This window comes from Physella acuta, unplaced genomic scaffold (assembly GCF_028476545.2).
Source record: "Physella acuta isolate Inbredline_101_S28 unplaced genomic scaffold, ASM2847654v3 ptg001084l, whole genome shotgun sequence".
Lineage (NCBI taxonomy): Eukaryota > Metazoa > Mollusca > Gastropoda > Physidae > Physella > Physella acuta.
The window spans coordinates 119,352-130,679 of NW_026732601.1; the positions used below are offsets into that span (position 1 = coordinate 119,352).

At 38.9% G+C, this 11,328-nt stretch overlaps 1 protein-coding gene across 1 annotated transcript; it reads right to left on the minus strand.

Moving 5' to 3' along the window:
• Positions 1–1,053: 1,053 nt before the first annotated feature.
• Positions 1,054–1,641, minus strand: LOC131955600 (keratin-associated protein 21-1-like). Its single transcript, XM_059319778.1, has one exon. It carries the CDS (start codon positions 1,639–1,641, stop codon positions 1,054–1,056), a length of 588 nt encoding a protein of 195 aa, XP_059175761.1.
• Between the last annotated feature and the right edge of the window lie 9,687 nt (positions 1,642–11,328).

Sequence of the window (11,328 nt, forward strand, 5' to 3'; positions counted from 1 at the left end):
CACCAAGAATCCCACCCCTTGACATAATCAAACACCTCCGATTTGGAGTTGTTTAGGTAAGAACAAAAATAGTCCCACTTCTTTACACAACTAAACACCACCAAATACATTCAACCTACCTATGTTACCACCAAACACCACAAAACACCCCAAAATACATTCAACCCATCTATAATACCACAAAACACCACCAAATACATTCAACCCACCTATAATACCACAAAACACCACCAAATACATTAAACCTACCTATGTTACCACCAAACACCACAAAACACCACCAAATACATTCAATCTACCTCTGTTACCACCAAACACCACAAAACACCACCAAATACATTCAACCTACCTATGTTACCACCAAACACCACAAAACACCACCAAATACATTCAACCCACCTATCTTACCACCAAACACCACCAAACACCACCAAACACATTCAACCCACCTATGTTACCACCAAACACCACCAAACACCACCAAATACATTCAACCAACCTATGTTACCACCAAACACCACCAAATACATTCAACCCACCTATGTTACCACTAAACACCACCAAACACCACTAAATACATTCAACCCACCTATGTTACCACCAAACACCACCAAACACCACCAAACACATTCAACCCACCTATGTTACCACCAAACACCACCAAACACCATCAAATACATTCAACCCACCTATGTTACCACCAAACACCACCAAACACCACAAAATACATTCAACCCACCTATGTTACCACCAAACACCACCAAACACATTCAACCCACCTATGTTACCACCAAACACCACCAAACACCACCAAATGCATTCAACCCACCTATGTTACCACTAAACACCACCAAATACATTCAACCCACCTATGTTACCACTAACACCACCAAATACATTCAAACCCACCTATCTTACCACCAAACACACCATACACCACCTTCTTGGTAAAGAATATTCAACTTCATTTATAGAAAATTCTATCAGTGTCTGAGGCTTGTGTTGTAGACTTGTTCCATTAGTGTCAGTACCCTAACCCAGACCAGAACCAGACTATAGAGTCAGAGAGTAGCCATAACCCTGACAGTAGCCATAACCCTGACAGTAGCCATAACCCTGACAGTAGTCATAACCCTGACAGTAGCCATAACCCTGACAGTAGCCATAACCCTGACAGTAGCCATAACCCAGACAGTAGCCATAACCCTGACAGTAGCCATAACCCAGATAGTAGCCATAACCCTGACAGTAGCCATAACCCTGACAGTAGCCATAACCCTGACAGTAGCCATAAACCAGACAGTAGCCATAAACCAGACAGTAGCCATAACCCTGACAGTAGCCATAACCCTGAGAGTAGCCATAACCCTGACAGTAGCCATAACCATGACAGTAGCCATAACCCTGACAGTAGCCATAACCCAGACAGTAGCCATAAAACAGACAGTAGCCATAACCCTGACAGTAGCCATAACCCTGACAGTAGCCATAACCCTGACAGTAGCCATAACCCAGACAGTAGCCATAACCCAGACAGTAGCCATAACCCTGACAGTAGCCATAACCCAGACAGTAGCCATAACCCAGACAGTAGCCATAACCCAGACAGTAGCCATAAACCAGACAGTAGCCATAACCCATACAGTAGCCATAAACCAGACAGTAGCCATAACCCAGACAGTAGCCATAAACCAGACAGTAGCCATAACCCAGAAAGTAGCCATAACCCAGACAGTAGCCATACCCCGAAAGTAGCCATAAACCTTACAGTAACCATAACCCAGACAGTAGCCATAACCCAGATAGTAGCCATAACCCAGACAGTAGCCATAACCCAGATAGTAGCCATAACCCTGACAGTAGCCATAACCCTGAGAGTAGCCATAACCCTGACAGTAGCCATAACCCTGACAGTAGCCATAACCCTGACAGTAGCCATAACCCAGACAGTAGCCATAAACCAGACAGTAGCCATAACCCTGACAGTAGCCATAACCCTGACAGTAGCCATAACCCTGACAGTAGCCATAACCCAGACAGTAGCCATAACCCAGACAGTAGCCATAACCCTGACAGTAGCCATAACCCTGACAGTAGCCATAACCCTGACAGTAGCCATAACCCTGACAGTAGCCATAACCCTGACAGTAGCCATAACCCTGACAGTAGCCATAAACCTGACAGTAGCCATAACCCTGACAGTAGCCATAACCCAGACAGTAGCCATAACCCAGACAGTAGCCATAACCCAGACAGTAGCCATAACCCAGACAGTAGCCATAACCCTGACAGTAGCCATAACCCAGACAGTAGCCATAACCCAGACAGTAGCCATAACCCAGATAGTAACCATAACCCAGATAGTAGCCATAACCCAGACAGTAGCCAGACAGTAGCCATAACCCTGACAGTAGCCATAACCCTGACAGTAGCCATAACCCTGACAGTAGCCATAACCCAGACAGTAGCCATAACCCTGACAGTAGCCATAACCCTGACAGTAGCCATAAACCAGACAGTAGCCATAACCCTGACAGTAGCCATAACCCAGACATTAGCCATAACCCAGACATTAGCCATAACCTTGACTAGAACCAGTCTATAGAGTCAGACAGTTGCCATAACCCAGATAATAGCCATAACCATGACCCTAACAGAATACAGTAGAGTTGGTAATCATCACTTTGACTTAACATGTTTTTTTCATTAGATGTTTAATTAACTTTTGAAAAATTAATCCAAGTTTCCTTTATAAAGTACTAATTTTCATCTATGTTATTCCCATATTGCTGAATGTCGTTTTGGTGCGTTTTTTTTCTACTTGGTTCTATTTTATTTTTGAAAAGATGCAAAAAAAAAAAAATACTAACAAAATTTTCAAAAGCTCGATTACATTGAAAGTGCCACCCCCTCACCATTATATAACAAAAATGCGAGAAAATGTAGGGGAGATCACTCTCGTTTTATTTATTTTTTATATTAATTAATTATCTACATTATTAAATTTAAACCGCTCCACCCACTGAAGGCTCATTTCTCACGTATGTATCCTAATCCCAATTTTCTAGAGATACATTTACATCCTTATCCCAACGCTTTAGAGAGAGAAAAAATACCTCCCTCTTTTTCTTCAGATTCTCTGTCTAGTTAGCAGGTGTAAAAGTTAGTGCTTAATTCCTGACATTAAATGCGGCCAGCTAATCTTAACTGCTGTTTACACGATAAAGACGGGGAGAGGGCGGCCATGTTTTCCCATCGCTTCCTGTCTTCTGCGGCTGCGCAGACCGGCGGGACGACAACAAAAGAACGGAAGTTGGTGGAGGAGCTGCGCCAAACTTGGGCTGTGATCTAGTTTGTTGTGAGGGGGGGGGGGAGGTTAAAGGTCGCTGGCTGACCTTTAACAATACAGGGGAGATAATCATAAGTTGGTGATAAGGGGAGGTAATCATAATACAGAGATGTACGTTTGAAGGGTGATTTAGTTTGGTTGTAGAGACATGAAAACTGGACATGGGAAGAGAGGTTTAAAATAGACATAAAATAAAGAAATAAACATCGTGGTTTGAGAGTGCAAGGGTTTTCATAGAAGTACAGAGGCGTAGCTAGCGAGGGGGGGGGGGGGGCGGGGGGGGGGAACAAATGTCCCCGGGCGCCGAACTTAGGGGGCGCCAAAATGGGTTTGAAAAACAAATCAAAAGTTTGAGGGAGGGGGGGGGGTGGTGCAAATCGAAAGTTTGAGGGGGGGGGGGGGGGGGTGCAAATCGAAAGTTTATCCCCTGGCGCCGGGAAGGATCGCTACGCCTCTGTAGAAGTATACACCACTAAAGTAAAGATTAATTGTATTACTATGCGTATGATGTAAGATTTCTGAACAGTACTCTTGGTCGGAAGTTATTGGTTATTTCTCTAATTATAGTTTATTTACAAATTATATATATATATATATATATATATATATATATATATATATATATATATATATATATATATATATATATATATGTTACGGGTCAGTCGATATATTTCTCAAACTCGATTTAAAAATTTGACTTCTGTTTCAACTCAGCTAATATAAGTTCCTGTCAACATGAAGTAGTTAGCAACATAATGTGTTGTCGGTTTTAATTTATTATAAACTATAAATTGTTATGAACTATAATTTGTTAAACACTATATTTTTTTATTATTTACAATTTGTTATCAATTATAATTTCTTATAAACTATAACTTGTTATCAATATTATTTGTTATCAATTATACCTTGTAATAAATATTATTTTTTTTATCTTTTTAAACTTATATTTTAGCGAGCGCAAATCCTGTCTGTCAGGAATAAAAAGAACGCATTTTTGTTTTAAAAATTTTATTGGCAATAAAAAGTCACAACATGTTTTACAGTAACAAGAGACAAGTTAACAATAATTTACATCGTGTCCAATATGTGATGGTTGATATATACAGAAAGAAATAACAAAAGTAGAGCCAAAGGGGAATAATTATAGGGGTTAAGTACAATAAATAGTACAGATTACAAAGGATCTGAGGTTAGATGAACTCCGTATGTTTATCATTCAGCAAACTATAAATTAACAAAACTATATATAATATATATAATGTATAAATTAATATACATAAACGTTCAGACTTAAATTTAAGGTCGTGTGGCTTTAAGGGTGCTGGCATTTTAAAGATGTCATATTACTTCTATCTGTAATGTTAAAGTTTGAGAATATTCCATGTTACAAAAAAAAAAAAATACTGGTTACAGTTTTAACTTTTGGGTTACCTCAAAGGGGAGATTACTCTTCCAGTATCACATAATAAAACATTAGGAACACCAGGCTTAGTCATTTACATCTTGGATGCCTAGCATTCATAAAGGGTGATGAGTATATACACAAATGACGTGTACAATTAATAGGGTTGTCACTACTGGTAGCATCAATGTAAAAATGCAGTTACAGATAACAGTAATGTTCTGCCAAAGTATCATCAATAATATTAAAGTTTTAAAATATTCCATGTTTCAAACAAAAGAATACCTGGTTACAGTTTTTACTTTTGGGTTACCTATTTTTTTTTTTTAATTTAAATACTTTTATTTTCCAATTTAAAACAAATACAGTAACATTCCACGCCGTTTGGGTGGATATTTACAAGGTAGTTACATTGGTGTACAGAGTATAGTAAATAAATCGCGAAATATGTGAATGAATACAAAAGATACATTGAATTTAAAGCTTGTTGGTTCAAAAATTGAAAAGAGGCTGGTTTGTAACATGTTTGCCAACAAAAGTAGTGGAAGAGTATAACGTATGGAAGAATAGTCGAAAACAAAGCTGGTTTGTATGGATGTCATCCCATTCTGTACAATAAACATAGTAAATACCAAAGAAAAAGGAATAACCAGTAGAGTAGTCATACACACACACACAAAATTTGTTGTTCAACACAGTTTCACTTACATTTGTACATTTGGGTTACCTAAATAAGATTTTTTTTTTTTTTTTTTTTTTTAATACTTTTATTTGCAATTAAAACAAGTACATCAACATCAAATTTGTTAACATAATTTTGAACACCAAATGAAAACGGAAGGTTTTGCAAATGTACATAATGAATGTTTACATGATGTCATGTATTTGATTATAAAAAAATTGCAAAGGATGCCTTCTGTTGGAATTTTTAAATGAACAAACTACGCGCAACTCTTCAAGTCTTGATTGTGAAAGTGTACTTTTTTCAAGTGTTACTTTTAAAAATACAGACGCACCAATTATTATACTTCAGCACATCTACAATATGTGTAGAATTTATAAGCATAAAGTATTTAATTACTAACTAAATAAATAAACAAACTCGCCAACTTTAAGTTGCAAATGCAATAAAGTTGTAACATATACTCCAAAGTAAAAACACTATACATCCAAAAGAGTAGTTTCCCTTCTCCCTTTTACAAAAAGACGAAACTACCCAATAAAGTAGATTATAAAAATCTATAACACGTGTTTCACATAATGTAAGGGTGAGGGTATCCTAACGACTTCTTTGGTCAGCGCGTGAGCATGTCCATCAGAGTCAGAGTGACGTCAGCTTTCTGCTCACACCACGCTGATGCTGGTGTGAGTAGTTTATTGAATGGATGGGTGAGCGACAGAGGCGTAGCGAGGTGGGGGGGGGGGGGGCGACATATGTCCCCGGTCGCCGAATTTAGGGGGGGGGGCGCCAAAATGGGTTGGAAAAACAAATTGAAAGATGAGGGTGTGTGTGTAAATTAAAAGTTCGAGGGGGGGGGGGGTGCAAATCGAAAGTTTGGGGGGGGGGTGCAAATCGAAAGTTTGAGGGGGGTGGGGGTGCACCTACTTGAACCATATTAAGAAAATTTAACAAAAGTTTTTTAAAAAAATCTTAGGAAAAAAAATAGAGGCGGCTGCGTATACCTAATAAGCTTTTTTTTTTTTATAAACTTAAACCTCGTAACATAGAACAAAACTAAAATGGAACAAATGTTCACTGTTAAACGAGGCTTGGCTTTCATGTAAAAAAAAAAAACAAGGGGGGGGAGGGGAGAGACAAGTTACCTACCAAGGGAGCTAAATTAACCGCGTCATGTAACAAGGGAGGTAAGAAACTAAAAACTTCTATTACAGGGGAGATTACCCAGAGCCGCAAGATGTCGCGAGCCTGTGGAAAGACGCGGGGGAGCGGGGCGCGAGGGTGGCGTGGCGTGCGGTGCATCTGGTCCTCAGCGAAAGATACCTTCCACCCCGACTGTATCAAGTGGTGACGTGGACCACATTGTGGTGACGTAGAGCACAACACCCCCCTGTTTACTCTGGTTCGCCACCCACGTGTTGGCCAGATTGTGTCGCGATTTGAAGCCAATTAAAGCTCTGGTTTATTGGTGGTCAGGACAGAGATGATTGGCTGCTCTGACAATTAACACAGTCTAATTCATCAAAGATATTTTTTCCACAGTGGACATTTGACATTACGGCCAATGAATTATAGACAGTGGACTGTTGCCATTGGATCATAGAGAGTGGACGTTAGTTTTTATGGTTACTCAATCACAAAACGTGGACATTAACAAATTACGATTACCGAATCATACAGAGTGGAATTCGACATTACAGTCAGTGAATTATAAAGAGTGGGATTTTGATATTACGCTGGGGTCGGCGTGGTCAAGTTGGTAAAGCTCGGGCAGATGAGGCTCGTTAGCTGGGGGACAGCCACTCTTCTAGGAGAGACAACACCAAAATCAAACAACTGCTGCCTTGTAGTTTGTTCTTGGTTGGATAAAAGCTATGGAAGCAAATCCATAAAGAAAAGCAGGTTGAAATCGGAGTCGAATGGCCTCAATGGCGCATAACCAGTTGACACATATACTAAATTTAACATTACTGCCACTGGACATGTCTACAACTGGACTACAACCCGTGAATCAACCCAAATCCCTGAAGTTTCTTGACGCACTCCGATACACGACAAATGCATTTTTTTTTCTCTGTTCAAACGATAAGATCGTTTCAAATGTTCATGTAGATGCATCTCTTTATAAAAAAAAAAAAAATCAAACCCTTAGTTCTTTCTCAATCTCTGACATCAACGGCAACACAGGGGGAAATAAAACAACAATAACAACAACAGCAACATCAAAGTGATGTGTTTCTTTTATACAAGACATCCGCCATGGTGAAATAGCGCTTGCTAAAGGTAAACGTAAATTCATAAAGGGATACTTCCCTATCTGATGATGAGATGGGAGACAATCGATGGACTCCAATGCTGTATTTGTCCACACTGGTATTACATTCATCAAATAGTACACACATAACTTTATGTTTAAAATATTTCTTATACTGTAATGTCAGAATTCTATATGGACTTAAGTAGTTTAAAGAAATAACTCTAAGATTATTTTTTTATCTAAATGTAACTGATTGCGAGAATTTCGTTCCTTTTACGTTTTAACATTTAACTGTTTAGAAATAGGTTTAAGTCAGTGGAGTAGCGAGGTCGGGTGTCACCCGTTGCGGCACTTAATGGTGTCACCCCCCCCCATATATATATATATATATATATATATATATATATATATATATATATATATATATATATATAAACTAGGCATACTGCCTAGCTTCGCTTAAGTTTTCAAAATGCTTTTGAGAATTTGAATGATTAATTAATTGGTGATTGGCTGTTATGTGGAGTGCTTAGGGCCTAAGCTTAAACAGTTTGAGTACTTTTAAGTCATGCAAGATTTGGTGGAGTAGGCCTATTCGGTACTTATTACTCGCAAGGTTATTAAAGGCTTCCTTAAAAGTATAAATCAGATATTATATTAAATTAACTTTTGCAATTTAAAAATTATTACTTTAAAAAGTTACCTCCCCTGTAGAAAGAGTAAATTACGTAGTCTTTTTTTTTTTTTTACAAACAATAGTTTATATAAGAAAATACGGCATCTGGACAAATCTAACGACCCTAGTGGCTCTTAAAAGACTATTTAACACTCTAATTAATCACTTAATTACGTGGAATTATCATTTTACTGTATATATTTTGCTATTTTTTGCCTTGTTATCACCCCCCTAAATGGTGTTACCCGGTGCGGTCCGCACCCCCGCCCCACCCTATCCCCCCCCCCCCACACCCCTCGCTACGCCTCTGGTTAAAGTGACGTCCTTTCAAAGAGATAGTCAGACTTTTATAGAAAAGGGGGGTCGGGGAGGGTGGTGGGGAATATGGTCAGAATATGGTCAGAAAAGCGTGGACGAGTTTAGTTTTTGTTTTAAAAATACGTACGATGGTACAATGTAGGCTAAATTAATAATGGATAAAGCGTGCTGCAAATTTTATGATAATTTTTGACTTTCTGGTTGATTTTAGGCTACATATTTGGTGAGTCCTAAACTAAGACATTTACAAAGCTAACACATGAGGTCAGACTTTAACTATCACATAAGGTCAGACCTTTACTAACACATGAGTTCAGAGCTTAACTGAGACTAAGCTAACACATGCGGTAAGACCTTCACTAACACATAAGGTCAGACCTCACTAACAAATGAGGTCTGACCTTTACTAACCCATGAGTTTTAGACCTTCACTAACACATGAGGTCAGCGCTTAACTAAGACTAAGCTAACACATGAGGTCAGACCTTAACTAAGACTAAGCTAACACATGAGGTCAGACCAGTGGCGTAGCGAGGTCGGGTGTCACCCGGTGCGGCACTTAATGGTGTCGCACCCCCCCCCCCCCCCAGAGGCATAGAGACCCTTCCCAGGGACAAACTTTCAAATTTTCGATTTGCACCCCCCCCCCCCCCTCAAACTTTCGATTTGCACCCCCCCTCGAGTTTTTCTCTATATATTTTGCTATTTTTTGCCTTGGTGTCACCCCCCTAAATGGTGTCACCCGGTGCGGTCCGCACCCCCCGCCCCCCCCCCCCCTCGCTACGCCCCTGGGTCAGACCTTAACTAAGACTAAGCTAACACATGAGGTCAGACCTTAACTAACACACAAGGTCAAACCTTAACTAAGACTAAGCTATCACATGCGGTTAGACCTTAACTAAGACTAAGCTAACACATGAGGTCAGACCTTAACTAAGACTAGGCTAACACATGAGGTCAGACCTTAACTAAGACTAAGCTAACACACAAGGTCAAACCTTAACTAAGACTAAGCTAACACATCTCTAATGAGACGAAAACCAGCGTAAAACGAGCCGATAAACACACCCAGCATAATATAAACACGGCATCAAGCTTGGCATGCTGGGATATCCCGTCCGTCAACAGGTCATCTTGTACAAAAACTTGGTCATAATCTCAGACTTAATTGTTGGCAAAAACTTGGTCATAATCTCAGACTTAATTGTTGGCAAAAACATAATCTCAGACTTAATTGTTGGCAAAAACATAATCTCAGACTTAATTGTTGGCAAAAACATAATCTCAGACTCAATTGTTGGCAAAAACTTGGTCATTATCTCAGACTTAATTGTTGGCAAAAACTTGGTCATTATCTGAGACTTAATTGTTGGCAAAAACTTGGTCATTATCTCAGACTTAATTGTTGGCAAAAACTTGGTCATTATCTCAGACTTAATTGTTGGCAAAAACTTGGTCATTAATCTCAGACTTAATTGTTGGCAAAAACTTAGTCATTAAACTCAGACTTAATTGTTAGCAAAAACATAATCTCAGACTTAATTGTTGGCAAAAACTTGGTCATAATCTCAGACTTAATTGTTGGCAAAAACTTGGTCATAATCTCAGACTTAATTGTTGGCAAAAACTTGGTCATAATCTCAGACTTAATTGTTGGCAAAAACTTGGTCATAATCTCAGACTTAATTGTTGGCAAAAACTTGGTCATTAATCTCAGACTTAATTGTTGGCAAAAACATAATCTCAGACTTAATTGTTGGCAAAAACTTGGTCATAATCTCAGACTTTATTGTTGGCAAAAACATAATCTCAGACTTAATTGTTGGCAAAAACATGGTCATAAACTCAGACTTCATTGTTGGCAAAAACTTGGTTATAATCTCAGATTTAGTAGAAATTTAGTAGGTACAAACTTGTTCAAAATTACAAATGTAAATGTAGGCAAGAATTTTGTTAAAATAACAGACGTAATAGTAGGCAACAACCTTGTCATAATACAAGACTAAATACAGAAACTATTTGTATAGTTTTACTCATGTAATTAAATTAACAAGTATATTGTCAGTTTAAGTTATGCTAATAAATTATTAGGCCCTGTATAAATACCGTTATTAGTATGATGTCAGCATGTTGAGTAATAATAACTGAAATGGTTTAATTAAACTAACCCAGCCCTCTCCCCCACCCCTCGTTCTCGCTCAGTGTTTCTTTCACTTTTTTCCGAGGGGAGGGGGGGCGAACACTGGTATAAATATATATTACCTATACAAATTCGGTTTCGTTCTGGGGGGGGGGGGGGGGCTGGTAGACTTTCTTCGCGAAGAGATGCCTGGAAGAAACTCTGGTCTCACTTAGAATACTCCTACACGACCTTAAATCACATATAAGATTTGGCGCTAATACTATAACATTGAACTCCCATGCCCAATAAATTCAGAGTTTCTTTCAGGCATTTCTTCGGGTGGTTTTGGGGATGCGCTTCCCGGAGCAAGTTTACCGACTCCCCCCCCCCCCCCCTTCCGAGAAATATGTCTGAAAGAAACAATAAACCCATTACTAGTATAAAAAATTTATTTCCTTGAAGTTCGTTACTTGAGTTATAAAATGTAGTGTATTTTTTTTTAATTCTGTAAGTTTAACA

Excerpts from the sequence above, each read along its gene's own strand:
- LOC131955600 (XM_059319778.1), bottom strand. The coding sequence starts at position 1,641 with ATGGGTTATGGCTACTGTCTGGTTTATGGCTACTGTCTGGGTTATGGC.